At 44.9% G+C, this 21,909-nt stretch overlaps 1 protein-coding gene across 1 annotated transcript; it reads left to right on the forward strand.

Moving 5' to 3' along the window:
- Positions 1-14,571: 14,571 nt before the first annotated feature.
- LOC148754634 (G protein-coupled receptor-associated sorting protein 2-like) lies at positions 14,572-20,120 on the forward strand. The gene is given in 4 exon segments (XM_088794873.1): positions 14,572-16,598; positions 16,600-18,249; positions 18,251-18,672; positions 18,675-20,120. Coding segments are annotated over 4 exon segments (2,526 nt in total). The 5' UTR covers positions 14,572-16,425; the 3' UTR covers positions 18,956-20,120.
- Positions 20,121-21,909: the final 1,789 nt, after the last annotated feature.

The following is a 21,909-nucleotide window of genomic DNA, read 5'->3' on the forward strand; positions in this document are numbered from 1 at the left end:
ATATGATTTTCACTTTAGTCTTGGAACTTGGAAACTCATCCCAATTCCACTGATCATGACACGAGCCTCCACTGCAGTCACACATGTTAAGGAATCGAGAGGCCGGTACTACACATGGTTCTGTGAGCCACTTGGAAAGCCGTGTCCTCAGAATGTGGCTTGGTGACTATGCAATCCGAACAGGGGGTAGTTATTCACTTTGAGAAGTGTCCCTCAAAGACGGTGCCCTGAAATATTTTCTGTTGCTCAGGGATGGCCTTGCAAGGAAGACACCTTCCTTGGGCACATGTAGACGGGACTCCTTCACGAGACGGCAGATAGATGGGCATTGCAGTCCTTAGCCTTTGCCACTGTCGTACTCCAGTACTGCTGGGTGAACAAGTCTGTCCTATGTTGGGTTAATTAAGAAGAAGCACCTTGCCTGCAGACCTAAGCCACTTCCTCCAACAGCACATTTACAAGGAATGGAACAGACAAATTGCATTCCTTATTCTTTTGTCATATTTCTTAGTTGGTTCAGAGCTCAGATGTGGAGAAGGGGTGTATTTGGGGGCCCCTAATGACTCAAGTATTTTGGAGCAAGACCTTAGGAGTAGTAGGGGAGCTGGCGAGACACAGAAAAGGGGAGAAGGGCTGTAAGCCCATTGTAAGTCCCACCCCTGGCGGCGCAGAGCAGAACATATGCTCCCTGAGCACGGATTGCTACCAAGAGTTTTGAAAGGAGAGGTCTGGGCTATGCAATGCCTGTTTCTCCTTGCAACCTCACTAATGAGGGAAGTTACTCTAGCAGAAGAGAAACAGTTTGTGTGTAGAGGGGCTGGAAGAGTTTTGGTCATGAAGGTCCCTCCACGTGGAAGAAATATCAGGAATGATGGATAAGAATTCCCCAGGATAAACCAATGTATGGTTGAAGCAGTAGGGTTTCTGCCTAGTAAATGACTATAATAGTTTAGGCCCGCCTCCCTGAAATAACTGTGAGAGTTCTCAAATGACACTTTTTGTATATGTAGCTACACCATTCAGTCAGATGATTATAGACAGTTCTCAGTTCTCTGCCACAGATGGTTGTCTGCTTAGCATTCGTGTGATTTTACATGTTCACCCTCCCAGGCTAGCCCATTTCCAACAAACCTAGGAAACTCTCCTGGGTCTGTGTGTGCTCATAACACTGCCTTCCTGTCTCTTTAAAGCAAACAAAATTCTTGACGATTTGGACATGATGGGTTGGAAGACCTAGTCAGAGTTCCCACAATCGCCCGGTTCCTAGTCTAGTGTATTGTATCACTATACTTCCTCATCGGGCAGCAAGAAGAGCGAAAGTGTTTTGCTTTTAGCAAAGCGCAAGGGGAGTGTGGACTTTGCGGAGGTGGTTCCAGTGTGCAGGATAAACATGCACATTGCAGTTGCCATGGAACCCGAACATTAATCTGCGACCTTGAGACTTTTCAGTAGAAAGAGACTTAGACTGGAAGGAGAGCAGGTCTTGTCCACAAGCTTTTGGGACTGAGCTGAGGGTGTGGGACCCCGTGGTGAGCATGGACTGCCTTGGGGAGAGGGGAGACAAAGGGATCCAGATCCAAGTCGCCTCTTCGTTGCTTTGGGGTTCGGTGCCCTGGAGGTCTGGTAGGTAAAGCCATTGTGGTCCTGTCCAGCCCTAATGGGTATGGTGTTCTACTCTAGGGGTGTTCTGGAGGTAGTCTCCTTCTGAAGGCAGGGACGTGGCAGGTAAGAGGAGCAAGGACTCTCTCTGAGCCCCAGTTTCCCCCTTTGTCAAGTGGGGACAAGAATGCTTAAGCCTGAGAATCGCTGTGCACACTTGCTGAGGACCCATGCGTAAACCCACGGCTTTGAGGTTCTAATGGGATCATAATGCTTGCCTGAATACATGCCTCTTCTTCCTTTTCAATTTTGTTGTTAGGGGACATCTGAGGAAAGGAGAAGCAAAGGCCCTGATGAGCAGCCAATTGTAATATCTGGTTGTTAGGATCACTAGGCATTTGTATCAGGGTCCTTGTCACTAACCCAGTGCCTAGCCTGTGGTGCCTGGCACATAGTGGCACCAGAAATGCATAGTCATTGCTGGCATGTCTCTCCCTGTGCAGCAACTCATGCTGGTGGGAGAACTCCTATCAGGTGTCTGAAGGAGGCAGGTTTTGAACAGTGTCCTGATGGCAGCTGAGGCTTCTATTACAGGTTCAGGGCAGCCGTCCTCAGGAGACCCTAACACATTGCAATCCTGGTGAGATCTCACACCTGACTCAAGTGAGTTCATAGATTTGAACAAAAGCATGTAGTGCAATCGCTCCTGTGAGGGTCACAAACCAGCTTCAAAATAGAGAAACTACTTTGCTGTCTTCTGGGAGGCGAGGTAGAGATCTAGCAGGTGGAATGGTGGAATGTCATTCCATTGGAGGCTGCAGGCTTTGTAATAGCTCTGAGGCTCATGTAAGAGAAGGAGTTGTTTTTTTGTTTTGTTTTGTTTTTTTTGGAAAGTGGGGTGGGTCAGAAAAGCAATGAATTGTCCAGCTGGAGAGGGAAGTTGGTCTTTAACATGCTTTTGCAGTAAATATACTTGTGGTTTAAGCATTCTTATTCCCATTTGACAGAGAGGGAAGCTGGGGCTCAGAGAGACTCCTTGCTGATCTTAACGCCTGAGTCCCTGCCTTCAGAAGGAGAATAGCTCCAGGATACCCCTGGAGCAGGACACCATAGTTCCTGGGTTGGGCGGGACCACAATGGCTTACCTATAAGATCAGGCATTGAAACCCAAAGCGGGAAAGAAGCAACTTGGATCTGGATCCCTTTGTCTCTCCACAACCCAGGGTGGGACAGCACCCACTACTGGGACCCACACCCTCAGCTGAGTCCCAAATATCTGCAGGGGGGACCCAGATCTTGTCAGCAGGCCACAACTGTCTCTGTTAAAATGTCATCATGGGGCCGGCCCGGTGGCTCAGGCTGTTGGAACTCTGTGCTCCTAACTCCGAAGGCTGCCGGTTCGATTCCCACATGGGCCAGTGGGCTCTCAACCACAAGGTTGCCGGTTCAACTCCTCGAGTCCCACAAGGGATGGTGGGCTCTGCCCCCTGCAACTAAGATTGAACATGGCACCTTGAGCTGAGCTGCCCCCCGGATGGCTCAGTTGGTTGGAGCGCGTCCTCTCAACCACAAGGCTGCCGGCTCGACTCCCGCAAGGGATGGTGGGCTGCGCCCCCTGCAACTAGCAATGGCAACTGGACCTGGAGCTGAGCTGCGCCCTCCACAACTAAGACTGAAAGGACCACAACTTGATTTGGAAAAAAGCCCTGGAAGTACACACTGTTCCCCAATAAAGTCCTGTTTCCCTTCCCCAATAAAATAAAAAAAAAATTTAAATGTGATCACGGTCATCGCCACAAAGGTGGAATTCCTTGGGTATATGAGAGCGCACTTCCCTTTTCCTCCTAAGACTGTGTATCCATTTCTGGAGCCAAGACAGCAAAGACTTCTCCCCAGACCAGAGTGGAGCCATCTTGGCAGACTGGACTGGAACAGAGCTGAGCAGAGCAGTGAAAGACACTTTATTCAATGCCAACAGCTTAACTGTGATACAGCATGGCCCTGAGAACAGCATGGCTGTGGAACAGCTCAGTAGTGCCACAGATCCATTCTGAAGCAACAGGCTGTGAAACAGCATCTCTGTGAGGAGGCCCTGGGGAGATGAGCCCCCTAGCCAGCTAGGCTCTGCTCTGAGCTACTCTACTCTGAGGTGGTGTGCTCTGGGCTGCACTGCTCCACTGTACTCCACTCTGAGGTGCTGTGCTGTGAGCTGTTCCTCTCTGAACTACACCGCTCTCAGGTGCTCTGAGCTGCTCTGCTCTGCTCTGATCTATTCTGCTCTGAGCTATTCAACTCTGAGGTGCTTCGCCCTGCTCTGCTCTGTTCTGAGGTGCTCCAATCCGAGCTGCTCCTCTCTTCTCCATGGAGACACCTTCAGTGTTTCAGATCTGACCAGGGAATCACACTCTCCAGACTTGGGTGCAAAGGGAACCTGCTCATGTCTAGACAAAGGGGTGCTGACTTATGTCGTGCGGGAGACCCTGCTCGCTGCGCCATTTGTCGTGTGCTGAGGCCTGCTCGCCTGCCATTTTTCAGGCGGGGCGGCCTGCGGGGTCTCTGCTCCCACTCCCCACACAAGAACGCAGGATATGGTGAGGCCAAAAAGGAACACTCACGGAGCCATAGGTAGGGGAGCCATACCACTATGGTCTCACTGGAGGCTGGGCCCACCGGACGTGCGACCTGCCGTCCGCCTTTCCGCCAACCGACCGACCGATGACTCTCCTCCACTCTCCTCGACTCTGTTCCTCTCCTCTCTTCCGCTCTCTTTGGCTCTCCTCTTCCGCTCTCTTCGGCTCTGCTCGGCTGCTCGGCTCCTCGGCAATCCTCGGCAGTCCTCGGCTCTCCTCCGTAGCCACAGCAGTTATACCAGCGGCCAATCGGCTAACCGGCCACAGCCGACAGCCAATCAGCCACAGCCAACGGCCATCCACCACCCGAGCCAGCACCTTTCCACATGAGGCCGAGAGCCTGTAAACTACTCTCTGGGGCTCTGTCCCCACACTTATATAGACAGAAGTTCCCACTGCTGTTCCCTGATTGGTCAATCCTCATGCAAATGGGGTATGAAATCCTCACAGTTTCAGTGGTCCAAAACGCACTGTCCTGATTGGTCAGAATGCGGCCACCCTGATTAGTCGGTGGAGATGCTAATGAGGATATAACTGCACAACTCTGATTGTATATGGAAAGTCTCAGTTCTATTGGTTGAAATACAATTCCAAGACCTCCTTTATAAGGGCTTGCTCAGATGGCAAGAACACAGTGCAGGCAGGCAGTTCAGGGCAGGCTTCTCCCTGAAGTGCAGTTTGCCTGAGACCCCTGTGTAGAAATGGTTGCTAGGCTCTGTTTTTAAATTTGAGCCCAGATAGCCACCAGGAGCCCTTCTTGGCAGGTATCTTCTTTCTCAGGGTCCACAGACTTAACAGTCAGGAAAAATGTGAAAGAGTTCCCTATCACCACCATCATGTGATCTAAATACAGTACATTAGACAATGCTTTTAGACAACATACTTAACCGTGGCGGAGTTTGGAACAACATTATAATTTCAGGTGATTTTATTCCATCCTTGGCAATCCCTTGAGATGAACTGAAAAACAAGTAAGACAGAGACTACCAAAGTGACCATAAAAGTTTGTTTCTAACATACACTAAACATATTTGCAAAATCCTTTTCAATGAAGCAAAAGTATGAGCTATGTGAAAGAAAAATGTGCGCTCCATTTCAAAGCCCATTATCCCCAAAGCACAGTCTTAACCGTTATCTGACTGTGTCTGTGGAAGGCATTTTACAACTCTGCATTTAATGTATTGTAATTGATCCTACTGCGATATAATCCTGTCTATATCCAAGCCATTGAATTCTGTCCTGGGGGAAGGAAATCCTTTCCTCTTGATAAAATAACTGTTTGTCTCCATTTGAAAAATCAGTTCAACATTATTGATCTACAAGTGTGACAAAAGGAGGTTGTTGAGTTGTCAAGTGTAATTTCAGTGGAAGTGTGGGGAAACACAACCAAAGGGATGGTGTCGTTGGGGCTAATGTCTGTTAACGAACAAAGGGATGGATGGGTGCATGGATCGATGCAGGAAATGTCAAACATGGGCTGGCAATTCATGGATTTTTATATCATTTGAATAGCAGCACTCTCCATGCAGAAGACAGAACCCTTTGTGTTGGGTGGCTGGGAGGATGCAGCTTTTCAGGACTCTGCAAGTGATGGCTTTGAGATGGGAGGCGTTTCCGGTTTTGAAAACAGGCCTGAGCTTCGTGATTGCCATAGAATCCTGATGTCATCATTACGGTGACTGTCGCGTCCCACACGACGAGAGATGTGGGTGGGGGGCGGCGAGGAGAGCAGCGCAAGGTTAAGAAAAGACAGTAGCCATGAATAGAGTTTAAGCGGGGCCAAGGGACCTGCAGTCTCAAAGACTGGACACCTAATCGGGCCTCACATCAGCTTTTATTAGTTAGGTGAGGAAGTAAAGGAGATAAAGCTTGTCAATCTCAAGATCTGTGAATCCTATACATCATGATAGGAAACTGATTCAAGCCAATCACCCTTGCCTGCAGGCAGCTGAACCCTAAGTCTCAGGATGTTTGTACTTCCCCAAGGGACAAAACCTAATGCATATGAATAGATGGAGAGCACATCATTGAATCACTTCCCAAGCAGGTTGTGGGAAGGAATGCAGCCACAGAGGCAGAGGCTCTCCTTAGCCGGGGGAAGGTGGGGGGCTGTGCCCACCTCTATGAACCCCATGGGTTCTCCTGTTGGTCCCCACTGGACTGTGCCTGGCTTGAGTTGTCCCCCCCACCCCGTGGGGAATCTTACTCGTCATTGGCTGACCAGCCATCTTTCTGGGACCAAACAGGGAGACATAAGGTGCAAGCACAAAGGTAAAGCAAAGTCCCTGAAAGGATCCGTCTCACAGACTCTCCTTTCTTTAGGGGCAGGTACAGGGAGACAGACAGGTAGGCTACTGTGTGGCAACAGGTGACAACTGTGACGACATTTTAATAGAGACAGACCTGGCCTGTTGACAAGATCTGTGTCCCTCCTGCAGGTGTTTGGGACTCAGCTGACAGTGTGGGTCGCAGCAGTGGGTGCTGAACCACCTGAGGCGTGGGGAGACAAAGGCACCCAGATCCAAGTCGCCTCTTTCCTGTTTGGGGTTCGAAGCCCCGGCTGTCTTGTAGGCAAAGCAGTTGTGGTCCTGTCCGGCCCCAGTGAGTGTGGTGTCTTGGAGCTTCTCTCCTTCTAAAGGCACGGGCGTGGGAAGTAAGAGAGGCAACGATACTCTCTGAACCCCAGCTTGCCCCTCTGTCAAGTGGGGATAAGAATGCTTAAGCCACAGGATCGCTGTGGACACGCGCTGATGACTCATGAATATACGGCACAGCCCTGTAGTTCTCAGACATCCTGATGCCTGTGTGAATACACGCCCCCTCTTCCTCTTCTTCTTCTCCTTCTTCTTCTTCTTCTTCTTCTTCTTCTTCTTCTTCTTCTTCTTCTTCTTCTTCTTCTTCTTCTTCTTCTTCTTCTTCCTCTCCTTCTCCTTCTCCTTCTCCTCCTCCTCCTCCTCCTCCTCCTCCTCCTCCTCCTCCTCCTCCTCCTCCTCCTTCTTCTTCTTCTTCTTCTTCAATTTTCTTGTTAGGAGACAGCCAAGGAAAGAAGAAAAGGCCCTGGTGAGAAGCCGATTGTATCATCTGGTTGTTAGGAACAGTAGATATTTGTGTCAGTGTCATTGTCACTAACCCAGTGCCTAACCTGTGGTGCCGGACACATAGTGGCACCAGAAAAGCATAGTGCTTGCTGGATCTGTCTCTCCCCGTGCAGCTCCTCATGCCGGTGGCCGAGCTCATATCAGGTGTCTGAAGGAGGCAGGTTCTGAGCATCAGTGTCCTGATGGCAGCTGAGGCTTCTACTACAAGTTCAAGGGCAGCTGTCCTAAGGAGACCCCAATACGTCACAACCCTGTTGGGATCTGACACCTGGCTCAAGTGAGTTCATGGATTTGAACAAAAGCATGTAGTGGAATCGCTCCTGTGAGGGTCACAAACCAGCCTCAAAGTAGAGAAGCTACTTTGATCTCATCCTGGGGGAAGAGGTTTAGCTGTGGAATGTGATTCCATCAGAGGCTACACGCTTTGTAATAGCCCTGAGGCTCACCTTTTTTTGGGGGGAGGGGGTAAGAAAAAGCAATGAATTGTCCAGTTGGAGAAGGAAGTTGGTCTTTAACATGCATTTGCAATAAATATACCCAAATCGTTCAAACCGTGCAAGTAATGATCAGCAATCCCCTTGTATCTCGCCTATGGTTTTGCAAATAGGCAGTTATTAGATCTTCCTAGCAATTTGACATTGTAATGTAGATTCCTCCCTGGTGACCTCATTTTATCCCCATTATATAATGAAATATTTTAGAAAGGCAGAAATTTTCTAAGTGTCAGTTTAAAATGTCAATTACCATAACTTAATATATTTTTTTAAATATTTGTTACCCTTGAGTTTGCCCTATTATAATGATACTCAGCCACATTTTCCCAAATAACCAGCAACTCCTGTTAAATATCATTATGAATATTTTCCTAGGATATAGTATTTTTATTTCTGTACATCAGAAAGACATGGATATCAGCTTTCCCTGAATATTGGGATATATTTCTGGGGTGGCTGGTTTGCCAAGTGGTTAGAGCACAGTGCTCATAACACCAGGGTGGCCGGTTGGATTCCCACATGGGCCAGTGAGATGCACCCTCCACAACTAGACTGAAAACAACGACTTGACATGGAGCTGATGGGTCCTGGAAAAACACACTGCTGCACAATATTCCCCAATATAAATAAATAAATAAATAAGTAAATAAATAAATAAATAAATAAATACACATTTGGACATATTTCATTGCAAGTCATTATAGCTATTTTGGTTATATGTCGTGTGGAGCAATTTGATAAGGCATAGTGTGGATGTGTTAATAATACAAAAGCATAATCGTGGGAATTGTTCACCTGATTAATTTAATTATATCACAGAATTGTCATTATATAAGTATATTTCCAATACTTTATTCAGGTATGGTTGATATACAATACATTGTGCATATTTGAAATATGTGTTCTAATAAATTTATATATATATATATATATATATATGCATATAGCCAAAAAATGTGTACATGTTTTAAGAAAGGAAAAAAACTGTATTAATTTTAATAATCAATATATACTGACAACAAAAGATGAATACAAGTCACATTTGACTTCTGCAATTACGAGAAGTACTTAAAGTGGTTACCATCAGTGTCCAGACAATTCTGATTGCAGTGAACTACTGCTTGAGCAACGTTGACCAAAGTGTCCACTTGCACACATTTTTTTGACAGGCCCGGTGTGTGTGTGTGTGTGTGTGTGTGTGTGTGTGTGTGTGTGTGTGTGAATCCAATACTACAATCAAGATAATGAACACATCCATCACATCAAGAGTCCTTCTTTGTGTCCCTTTGTAATACCCCCATGTACTTCTCCCACCTACCCCTCCACGTCATCCTAACCCACTCCCAGGGACCCACTGATCGTTTGTCGTGGTAGCATAGTTTTCTTTACCCATAATTTTATGGGCATGGACACATACCATGTATGTTCTTTTCTGTCTGTCTTCTTTATTTCAATCTAATTATTTCTGGATTGATCCATTTGTTGCATGTATGAATAGTTCCTTGTTTTCATTGTTGATTCATATTCCATTTTATGGATATACCACAATTTCTTCTATCCATTCATTTGGCAATGGACATGTGGATTGTTTCCAATTTGGGGCTCTTGTAAAATAGAGCTGCTGTGAACATTTGTGTATAAGATTTTGCTTAGACATATGCTTTCTTTCTCTCAGGTGAATACTTAGGAGTGCAATGGCTAGGTCATATAGTATTTCTAAGATTACTCTTGTAAGAAACTGATTAACTCTTTTCCAGCTATGGCCACACCATTTTTGTTTGCCACCAGCAGTGTCTGAGAGTTCCATCCTCCACATCCTTGCCAAGACTTGGTATGGTCAGTCTTTTCAATTTTGGCTATTCTCAGAGGGCTGTAGTGGTATTACATGTCCCTAATGACTAATGATGTTGAGCATCTTTTCACGTGCTTATTTGAAATTTGTATGTCTTCTTTGGTGAACTATCTGTTCAAATCTTTGTCCACTTATTTGTTGAAGTGTCTGTTTTCTTCTTACTGACCTACTGGAGACTTTTTATTCTGGATACAAGTCCTTGATCAGATATGATTTGCGGATATTTTCTCTCAGTCAGTGGCTTGTGTTTTCTTTCTTACAACAGAGTCTTTGGAAGAACAGACATTTTTAATGTTGAGGAAGTCTAGTTCATTAGCCTCTTCATTCATGGTTTTGATTTTGCTTTTAGTATCATATCTCAGCAATCTTCATCTAACCTGAGGTCATAACAATTTTCTCCTGTGTTTTATTTTTTTCAGAAGTTTACAGTCTTAGCTTTTATGTTTAGGTCTCTGATTCATTTTGAGTTGACTTTTATACAGGGTACGATAGATAGATCACAGTTTATGTCTGTGCTTATCGATGTTTGTTCCCTTGTCCCAACACCATTGATGAAAAGACTATCCTGTCTCCACTGAATTGCCTTTGTAGCTTTGTCAAAAGTCATTTCGCCATATACGTATAGGTCTATTTCTGGACTCTTTGTTTCTTTGATATACATTTCTACCTTCATCCCAACACCACACTATCTTGTTTACTATAGATTTATAGTGAGTAGGTAGTGCTTATCTTGCAACTTTGTTCTTCTTTTTCAAAGTCTTCTCTCATAGTCTAGGCTCTTTGCATTTCCACATGACTCTTAGAATAAGTCTGTCAAATTCTTTAAAAAAGTGTATGCTAGGACTTTTACAGGGATTGCATTGAGCGTATAGATCAGTATGGGGAGAACAAGCATCATCTTAACCATATCGAGTATTCTGACAAATGAAAGTGAAATGTCCCCCCGTTTATTTGGACCTTCTTTAATTTCTCTCTGCAATGTTTTGCAGTGTTCAGAGTACAGCCCTTGTACTTCTGTGGACATACATGTGCTACATACATTACCTCTGTGTAGTTCATACATTTTGATGCATTGTCGTTGTGAGTAATTTTATTACAATATGCAGGTATTATATTTTGACTGAAGTGTCAGAAACGAAATGTTGCTGGGAAATCTTTTTGGTCAAAAGCACAGGTTACTCTAGGATGGAAAAGATACTTGATGTTCAATATGTGTATTAGCCAGGGTTCTCCTGAGAAACAGAGCCAAAAGGATATATATATATATATATATATATATATATATATATATATATATATATATATATATATATTTATAAATATATTTGTATATATATATATATATATATATATATATATATATATATATATATATATATATTGGGGTGACATTGGTCAACAAAACTACACAGACTTCAAGTGTACAATTCTATAATACATCATCTATATATTGCATTGTGTGTTCACCACCCAGAGTCAGTTCTCTTTCCATCACTATACAAGGTCTGACAATTGAGTTTGCGAACTCATCCTAGAAAAAGTGCTACATACCTCATTGCTGAATATCACTACCGTCACCTTCAAAGTACTCCCCTTGGGAAGCTATGGACCAAGCCATCGCCTAGTCCATCGTTCAAAGCAATTTTGCATCTCTTTCTGAATTCGTCATCAGAGCTGTCATTATATTATCCCTGATGTCCTGAATGTCATCAAAATGTCTTCCTTTCAATATTTCCTTTATCTTTGGGTAAAGAAAGAAGTCATTGGGGGCCAGATCGGGTGAGTAGGGAGGGTGTTCCAATACAGTTATTTGTTTATTGGCTAAAAACACCCTCACAGACAGTGCCGTGTGAGCTGGTGCACTGTTGTATTGCAGGAGCCATAAATTGTTGGAGAGAAGTTCAGGTCATTTTCGTATAACTTTTTCAGGCAGGCTTTTCAGCACTTCCAAATAGTAAACTTGGTTAACTGTTTGTCCAGTTGGTGCAAATTCATAATGCATAATCCCTCTGATATCAAAAAAGGTTAACAACATCGTTTTGACTCTTGATTTGGACTGACAAAACTTTTTTGGTTGTGGAGAATTGGCTGACTTCCATTGTGCACTTTGATGTTTTGCTTCAGGTTTGAGTTTGTACACCCATGTTTCATCATCAGTGATAACATGGCCCAAAACATTGTCTTGCCTCTCCGAAAAATCTTGGCTAACTTTGACTCTCCTTTGCTTTCATTCATCAGTGAACTCCTTTGGGACCGTTTTTGCACACACCTTTCTCATGCCTACATTTTCAGACTCTGGGTGATGAACACACAATGGGATTTATAGATGATGTAATACAGAATTGTACACCTGAAATCTATGTAATTTTACTAACAATTGTCACCCCAATAAATTTAATAAAATAAAATTAAAAAAAAAAAAGCTTTTCCTGTTTTTCTATCACTGTTTCCTTGGTCTGCTATACTTTTCACAGTCAGCTGATGATTTTTTCACACAGTTCAATGAATTTTTTAAATGTTTTCATCAGTTCTGCTCATTACTGGCTGCCCTGACCTCTCTTCATCAGTGACACATTCTCTCCCCTCAGAAAAACGTTTAATCTATTTGTACACTGCCGTTTTCTTCATGGCAGTATCCCTATAAACTTGGACTAACATATCCTTGATTTCACTTCCATTCTTGCGAAGTTTAACAAGAAATTTAATGTTTGTTCGTTGCTCTAATTAAAGCTCAGACATTCTCGCGACAACAATAATAAATGCCACTCAGCAAGACACTGCCACACATTGGCACGAACACAGCTGTGAGACACTGATATACCAAGGTTATGAAACCTTACCGAGCTGCTAGTACAGTGCTGCCAATGTAAGCGCACAGTGGCCAGTTCATGAGCTTAATTGTCAGACCTAGTGTATTTGACCCCCTTTACCCTCTTCTACGTGTTTATATATACATAGAGATTTATGTTAATGAATTGACTCATGAGATTATGGAGGCTTGGTTAGTCCAAAATTTGATGGTGGAGGCCTACAGGCAGGAGACTCAGGAAAGAGTTACTTTTGGAGTCTGAAGGCGGTCTGCTGGTGACCCACAAAGGGCTGATGCTTTAGATAAAGTCCAAAATGCTGTCTCCTGGCAGAATTCCCTGAGGCTCAGGGGAGTCCAGCACTTTGTTCTATTAGGCCTTCAACTATTTAGATGAGGCCCACCCACATTATGGGAGGATGAGGCTTTATTCAGTCCACCATTTAAATGTATATCTCATTCAAAAGCACTCTCACAGAAACATCCATAGTAATGTTTGATCAAATATCTGGGCATTGTGGCTCTGCCATGTTGACAAAATCTACCAACACAATATTCATTTTGCTTAGATTTCCATATCAGCTTTTAGATATTACTGGCAAGGTACTGAAACCAAGGAGAAAAATGTTCCAGAGAAACTTTGACAGGTCATCTCTAGAAAATCAGTCTCTGAAATGAAATAGTTTAGTAGCATTTAACTTTATTAGTGTGGCTTTAATTGAATTGTGGAATTTTTTTCTTTATGCTCAAACACAACCACCTCGATGATCCTGGTTTCTTGGATGACAAGGAAAAGAGGGAGACAGTGTATATGAATATACGTGTGTGTGTGTGTGTGTGTGTGTGTGTGTGTGTGTCTGTGAGGTAAATCTGTGAGGAATATTTATCATGAGGAATATTTGAGGTTAACTACTGTGTGTTTCGTCGGCCCTGCTCATTTCCTAGCACACATTAGGAAACTATTCAAGATGGTTGCTGTTTGTTTTTTCCCAGCTTTCCTTGGCCAGCATGGGTACCGTGGTGACTCGGTGACTGCTGTGGGGATTTGGTACAGACTGAAAATTCGTTCATGATTCTTGCCTGAATCACTCATTACTATGATACTTGTTAACTGTTGCTTTTGTAAATCTGTCATTCCATCTAGATTTATAAATTGACGTTCAAATGTTGAGTAGAGCTTTCCGCTCTCCTCATCAATTATTAATGTAGTCATGTATTTATTTATATTAGCATGATCATAGATTCCTGCTTTTCTCAAAGGGTTACCATCTGACACTATGATTATGCCTTTTGATGCTCACAGTGTCACAGAATTGGCCAGTATGAGCCCCATCAAGTTGGCTTCTGTGTCCATTCGAAGCCTCCCTAGAATTCTTTGAGCGTGTACTCTACTCTGTGAGCCTTAGTATCTTTCCATGAGTAGAAAGGAAGTAATGATGTCCACCTCCCAGCATTGCTTTGAAAACTTAAAGAGAAAAAACTGTGAAAAAAGGCAACCTACAGCATGTGGCATCCAATAGGTCCTCAAGATGGTAGTTGCCCATTCTTATTTTTACTCCTTCATCCCGTCAAAGTGATGCCTCAGAAATGAAAATATTAATAATAGGATGACTTGGAATCCGAGTGAGGAGCTCCGAGAGTCGGGGAGGCAGACCACCTGGACCCTGAGACTGGAAAAGCAAGTGGGGGTGTTGTGGGGGCGGGAGATGCCCCACCCCCCACCCCGACCGGCTTAGAACCGGCGCCCAGCGCCTGGCAGCCTGGCGAGGAGGCCAATGCAGCCACCAGGTCGGAGCCGGCCCCCGAGAGAGGTGCGCAGTGCCGGGGGACGCCTGAGCGGAGGCTGCGGGAAAGGAGGTGGAACCGCTGCGCGGAGGCCGCCAGGGCACTTCCGCGCGGAGGCTGCGGCGGCGACTGGCGCCGGCCGGGCCCAGGGCCCAGGGCCCAGGGGTGGCCTCAGATGCTCCCTGGGCTCCTGGGGGAAGCGATCCACGCCGGCCTCTCCACAGCTAGCTTTCCCGGAGATGGCTGTGGGGGAGGCTGCTGCTGCGGGAGAAATGGGGGAGCCGGAACTGGGCTGGGGGGGCGCCGGGGCGGGGGCGTTGGCTACTCCGGGCCCTGATTCTGGAAAGGGTCTGTTGGGGCCCGCGTCCTGGGGGCTGTCCCTTCCCACAGGCGCTTCCTTGATGCCAAGGTCTCTGCTGTGTGCGCAGTAGGTTGGCGATTTCAGGCGGCGGGGTGCATCTATCTGCCAAAGAGCAGCTTGAGAAAAAGTTGGAGCAGGAAAATAGCCTGGATTTCTGGAGGTGTGTGGGGATGGGGGGTGGGCAGCCGCCATTGACTGGAGACCCGAATTGGGGTTGGGTGACTGTGACCAGAGCGGGTCAGGCATCCAGGAATAAATCCTAAAAGTTCCCTCCGTACCAGTTCCTAGGCACTTCCCTTGGCTTCCTCCCTTACCTCCAGCCGTAACTGGGGGTAGGAAAAATGGGCTCGGAGGCGAGGGTGAGACGGAAGTCACAGTTACAAGTACCACTGCACAACCTGTTTTCTGGAATATGCAGGCGCCCTTCCCCCAATTTATGCCGCCCAAGGCAAAGGGGTGTGTTGAACCTAATGGTGAATCCTCAGAATTGAAGACGGGAGCGATGGGACAACTGTGACGTCAAGAAAAGATGTCGTTATCTGGAACCCTGAAACAGAGGGCCGTAGTAAAGCGAGAACGTTCTACCTAGAAGACCTTGAATGTTGAAATACAGATCACATGTGGACTCCCATCATTGGTGTCGGTCTGTCCACCAAGTGCTCAGTGGCTACCATGGTCTCCTGACTGTGTTTTCTTCTCGTCCATTTGTCCCTAGGCTTACTTTAAGACCGGTCACTTCTGCAAGGAAGGAAAGGAGGAAGAGACTGGCTCAATTCTCTGGAGTTTGATGCGAAAGGGGAAATGCAGGGGATAGCGACAGAGTAAGATCATGGCAGGTCTTTGATCCACCTCTCCTGCTCTCTGCCAGATTTGCACACTGCCCCAGCATCCCTTGTCCATTTCCTGCAGGAGATATTAGGAATATTGGGGTAGGTGTGGATTGGGCTGTGAATGGGAGGAGAAGACCTGAGATCAGACACCAGGAGACAGGAAACGTTAGACAAATTGGACCCTTAAGCAGAGATGTTTGTGTCAGGAGTCAGGGTGTCTGCGTGTCAACCAAGCACTCAGACTCTATTTTCTCCTGTATGTTTGTCCATGGGACAGCCTGCTGTCTGCTCTAGGGCATAATTGGTACCACTGGAACAAAGCAAGGAGTGGGAAATTGCACCACATCAGAGCAGGTTGGTATGACAGTGGATACAACTTCGGGTGTGCTATTGGAGACCAACGCAGGCCCAAGAGTGACTGGGGTCTAGTCTCAGGACTCCTCAGCCTCTCTCATTGCCAACGTATTTTCCCACCAACCTTACACCTGCTTGGTGGCAGGCCAAATAGTGTGGTAGCTGTGGGCAAAACGAATGTAACAGAGGGACTTTCTAATAGCCCAACAGCCCCACCAAGAATTCAAGGTCCAGTCTGCGTGTGTGTCCCTGCATGGAGGGACACAATTCAAAGAGACTCAAAGCCCCGTGTCCTTCTCTCTCCCGAGATCCACCTCCAGTGGCATCTCTGGCGGTGTTGGAATTGCTGCTGAGCAACACCCTCAATAGATGTGCACCACCTGGGAACCATCCATCGTCCACATGCTTGGTTTGTGCCTCTTCTGCACTTTGTCTGTGATATTGGCTGAGGCTGGTCTTGGGAAGGAGGCTGGCTGACTGCTGGACTGGTGATTGACTCTAACTCTTATTTCCAACTGTATTGCCTGAATCACCGAAAATCGGTAGTGTGAAGATACAGAATTGTGAGAGATCTGTGGTAGAGGCAGGGACTGTGGTACTGGTATTATATTTAACTATGTTCTCTGTAACTGGTACTATGACTGGGGCTGAGATTGAGCCTGGTGCCCAGGCCACGCCTGAAAAGAAGGCTGGAGAAGAGGCTGGGGGTGGGGCTGAGTCAGAGAACGAAGTTCCGATGGTGGTCAGACCCAAGGTTAGGACCCAGGCCCAGGTAATGCCTGGGGTAAGGCAGAACTCCATCCAAGGTTATGAATGGTGCAAAGCCCAAAACTGCGCCCTTGTCTATGAACGGGGTAAGGCCCAAAACTGAGTCCCAGGCAATGGCTGGGGCAAGGCCTAGAAGTGAAGTCCAGACAATGTCTGGGGCAAGGCCCAAAACCAAGACCGGGGCAGTAGGTAGCGCATGTCCTAAAACTGAGGCCAAGGCAATCCCTGGGGCAAGGCATAAGGAAGAAGCTCAGGCTTGGGCCCAGACTGAGTTTGGGGCTGAGGCAATGCCCCAAAAAGAGGGCGTGCCCCAGACCAATGCAGTAGCCTGGCCACTGCTCAGTAGTGAGTGTGGCTCAGGTGCTAAACCTGTGGCCCTGTCTGTAGATAGGGAACTGCTCAGGGTGGACACTGAGACCTTTCCTGGCTCCCAGGGTCAGACGGGAATCCAACCCTGGTTTGGATCAGGGGAGGAAACTAATACCGGGTCTTGGTGCTATCCCAGGCCCAGGGCCAGAGCAGAGGGCTCTAATGAATCTGGATTCTGGTCCGCAGATGAGATCTCTACGATGTCTTCCTTCTGGGCTGGAGAGGAGGCCAGTATCAGATCACGGCCCAGAGAAGAGGCCAATACCAGGTCCAGACACAGGGCTAAACATCAACCTAACCCCAGGTCTCGTCCCAGATCCAAGCAAGATTCCTATATTGATTCCTAGTCTGGGTCTGAGGAGGAGTCGGGCAACCCATTCTGCTCCTGGGCTGGAGAAAATACCAATAACTTGTTCATACCCAGAGTCAGCGATGAAGCAAATGTTAGGTCCAAGCTCAGGACAAAGATAGAGGATGTTCCTGAGTCTGCAGATGAGTACTTTAAGGATTCCTGGCTTGTGCCTGGAGAACAGGCCGATAGTAGATTCAGGCCCAGAGACAAGGAAGAGCCCAGTACCGTCCTGAAGCCCAGGACCCAGAAAGATGTTGATAACAGTGATAGGGTCAAACAGGAGCCCAGGTTTGAGGAGGAAGTCATCACTGGGTCCTTGTTCTGGGCAGAGAAAGAGGCCAGTATGGAGGCCGGGGCTTCTGCCATCTGTGAGTCCACGCCAGGGGCTGAGGAGGGGGCCATCGGTGGATCCTCATTCTGGACTGAGGAAAAGTTCAGTTTGGGGGCTATGGCCAGAGAAGAGACGAGGCCAGAGTCTGAAGAAGAGGCCATATTTGGGTCCTGGTTCTGGGACAGGGATGAGGCCTGCTTTGACCTAAATCCTAATCTGGTGGACAAGGCTAGTCCCAGGTTCCGCGATTCAGCTGAGGAAATTAATACATCATCCAGGCCCCAAACTTGGGAAGAGGTTACTGTTGAGTTCAAACCTGGTCCTTGTTATTTCGTTGGTTTCCCTTCCCCAAACCCCTTTAGAATTCCTGAAGAAGCAGCAGCAGCTGCATTCACTGAACTGTCTGAGGGAAAGCCGCAGAATGCAGAACGTACCCCAAAAAGGGAAGAGCAGGAATCTGTGCTTCAGCCCGATCGGCCCGATCTGCCCGATCTTGAGTTCCCATTTCAGTATGAACCATCCTACAGGTCAATCAGGAGAATTCGGGAGCATCTTAGGACCAGGGAGACTGCAGAGCCTGAGAGTTGGTCCTGCAGCTGCATCCAATGTGAACTTAAAATTTAAAATCATAATATTTAAAATCATAATAGGTCTGAGAAGTGCTTCTCAATTTACCCGAGATTTCATTCAGGATTCCGGTGTCGTCTCACTTATTGAAACTTTGCTCAATTATCCCCCCTCCCAAGGTAGGACACAATTTTTGGAAAATACGATTCTCATGGCTCCACCATATCCAAATCTAAACACGATTGAGACATATGTATGTCAAGTGTGTGAGGAAACCCTTGCACAAACCGTGGATTCCCCCGAGCAGCTGCTTGGATTAAGGCTGCTTAGATCCCTCACTACAACTACTGACTATCACACACTGGTTGCCAATTTTATGTCTGGGTTTCTCTCCCTATTAGTGACTGGTGACGCAACAACAAAGTTTCACGTTCAGAAAATGCTGTTGAATTTGTCTGAAAACGCTTTGTTGGCCAAAACTTATACAGTGCCAAAGCTCTATCGATATTTGTGGGTCTTTTTTTTTTTTTTTTTTTTAACATACTAGAAGAGTCAAATGATAACAGTCAAATTGTTATTAAAATGTTTTGGAATATCAGTAATATTATAAGGAACAGAACAATGGCTTTAATTGATGATGATTTCAGTCTTGAGCCACTTAGTGCTGCATTCCATGAATTTGAGAACTTAGCCAAGGACCTACAAACCTAGATAGACAATCAACATGGTCCTGATCCTGAGGGGGGACAACAAAGCTAATATCGTTAACCACCTGCCTCTGATCGGCCTGATGTTCCCAAAGAGCCCTGAGTAGTGGCTTTCGTTTTCACAGCCTGGTTTTATGTTGTAACTTATGTTTTTAATGCTGATGTTCACTTGGTCCAAATCTTGGTTTGAGCTGACTCATTTTGTGGATGCGAAATGAACATCAGAGCTGAAAACACATGTGTTGATATTTGTCTTGCCATCCATATTGAGGTATATTTCAAGTATTGAGCTTCCAACGAACGGAGTCGCCTATGTAAGCTACCCTGCTATTCGTTGTTTAAACAAATGGTTCTTTATTTGAGTCTGTGTTTTCAATCAAGTTCTGTCTGAAAACTGGCAGAAGTGACCCTCCTTCAGTGTAAAATCCAGATGCAGGTACTTTGTGCACACTGACAAACATAGATAATCAATAGCATGACAAACATACCCTCATTGGAAAATTCCATTCCTGGAGCTTAAGAAGGAAAAGACTACTGTGGGCCATGGTACTTGAGGAATGCTTCCGAGAAGAGGGAACCACTTAAATTGGTCGCCAAGGGCTAGGGTAAGACAAACCATTAGGTCATTCTTGGGAGTGAGCAGTGGTGGTAGGAAGAAAACTGTGTAACTTGAAAATCTGCTCCGGTAGCGAGGACGTATACCCTGTCTGCCTGAATTAGGTGAGACAAGTTTAGTTAGGGATGCAGTTGGAATGAGGCCGGTTTGGAGAGCTAAATCGGCCAGATCTGCACATTTTACAACTCAAAAGTACAGGTGTTGCTTCAGTACCACCTAAAGAATGAAAGAGTAGAGTAGCACACCAACTAAATGGAGTCAGGAGTAAGATTCTCTTTGTGCTCCCAGTCCAAAGAAAGTATTAAGGAAATCCCATTCAGCTATTAAAAATGGTCTGTTCGTTGGCATGAAATGACAACGACGCTTTTATGTCCAGTGAAATAGAGAAGAGTGTGAGTGACATCTATGGAAAATTAGATCCCATTTTAAAACCGTGTGTGAATAAACACAATTTCTATGCAATTTCAGTATGATTTTCTAAGAAACTTCATATATTCCATAGCCCAGAATAAAATCACTCATGTGTGGGATATAAAACTGAAGGCAATGGAGGAACAAGACAGACAAAGAAACAAAAACTCATAGACACAGACAACAGTTTAGTGGTTACCAGAGGGTTGGGGGGAGGGGGGTGGTAGAAGAGGGTAAAGGGGGTCAAATACATCGTGATGCAAGGAGAACTGACTCTGGGAGGTGAGCACACAATGTGATATATAGATGATGTATTACAGAATTGTACACTTGAAACCTATGTAATTTTACTAACCCTTGTCACCCCCAATAAATTTCATTAAAAAAAAAAACATTAAATATCTACCATGCTAAAAACAGTTGTCAGAGACAAACATTAGGGAGATTGAAAAATTAATAAGACAGGGCTTTTTCTTTTAATATGCTTACAGCTAGTGCCTCAAGTTATAGGCAGACATGTTAGAAATGATACAGTTATATAAGTGATTAAACTATATTTGTTAGAAATAATTGTTAGAGAATAAACCACTTAGAAAAGACAGAAAGGAATAAGACTTAAGGAAAACTAGCTTTTTAAGTGAAATGTTTAAAGAAAAATAAATTATCAAAGTTGTTTATATTCATCTCTCGACTGTACAGACGCCAATTTTTTTTACATGACTATTTCATTAAAAAAAAAAATCCTAACATTCCCGTTTGCAGTGACAACAGAGTAATGGAAGCAGATAGACAGTGGTGATGGTTGCACAACATTGTGAATGTACTTAATGCCACTGAATTGTACACTTTAAAATGATAACTTTTATGTTATATCTGCCATATTAATAAGTAAAAAGGTCATGCCATACTTTCAGATAGAAATCACAGAACTGAGGGATAGAGTTGGTTTGGAGAGGGAATCCAGACTTGTGCAAAATAGGTTTTATTGTTTTTTAGGCACAGTGAAAATGTTATTTCTGTTTTGTCTGAGGATGCTGTTAATTGTTGAGAAGGTAAAATTATGACTCATAAATTAGAAATGAACATTTGAAAGATTTTTCAACACAATGAAGAACTGCTAAGATTACAAAAGTGGTTGAAGGAGATATGTGTGCAAACAGCATACACAGTAAGTCACAATAAAAACAAAATAATGCTAAATTTTATATACACATAGAAGATTCATAAATCTTAGGATAACATTGCTGGCTTAAATACAAAACTAGTTAATATCTTAAGTGCAATCATTTGTAACCATGGATGTTATGTGTTCCACTGGACATAAGCCATTTCCAGTATCTGACAAAATATCTACCAGTTAACACCAGCCTCTCAGTGTAGAAAACATGCTGGGTCAATTCCTCAAAAAAATTACAAATAGAATTACCATATGACACAGCAATCCTTCTCCTGGGTATCTACCCAAAAAATCTGAAAACATTTGTACATAAAGACAAGTGTGCTCCAATGTTCACTGCAGCTTTATTTATGGTGGCCAAGACATGGATACAACCAAAATGTCCTTCGACAGATGAATGGATAAAGAAGTTGTGGTATATGTACACAATTCGGCATAAGGAAAGATGAAATAGGACCATTTGTGACAACATGGATGGATCTTGAGATTATAATGCTAAGCGAAATAAGTCAGACGGAAAAAGCAGAGAACCATATAATTTCACTGATCTGTGGTATATGAACCAAAAACAACAAAAGAAGAAGAGAAACAAATGAGAAAAAAAACTCATAAACACAGACAATAATTTAGTGGTTACCAGAGGGTAAGGGGGAAGTGGTTGGTAGATGAGGGTAAAGGGGATCAAATATATGGTGATGGAAGGAGAACTGACTCTGGGTGGTGAACACACAATGGGATTTATAGATGATGTAATACAGAATTGTACACCTGAAATCTATGTAATTTCACTAACAATTGTCAC

The sequence above is a fragment of the Rhinolophus sinicus genome, chromosome 18 (assembly GCF_057876585.1).
Source record: "Rhinolophus sinicus isolate RSI-liver-muscle chromosome 18, RSI-T2T, whole genome shotgun sequence".
Lineage (NCBI taxonomy): Eukaryota > Metazoa > Chordata > Mammalia > Chiroptera > Rhinolophidae > Rhinolophus > Rhinolophus sinicus.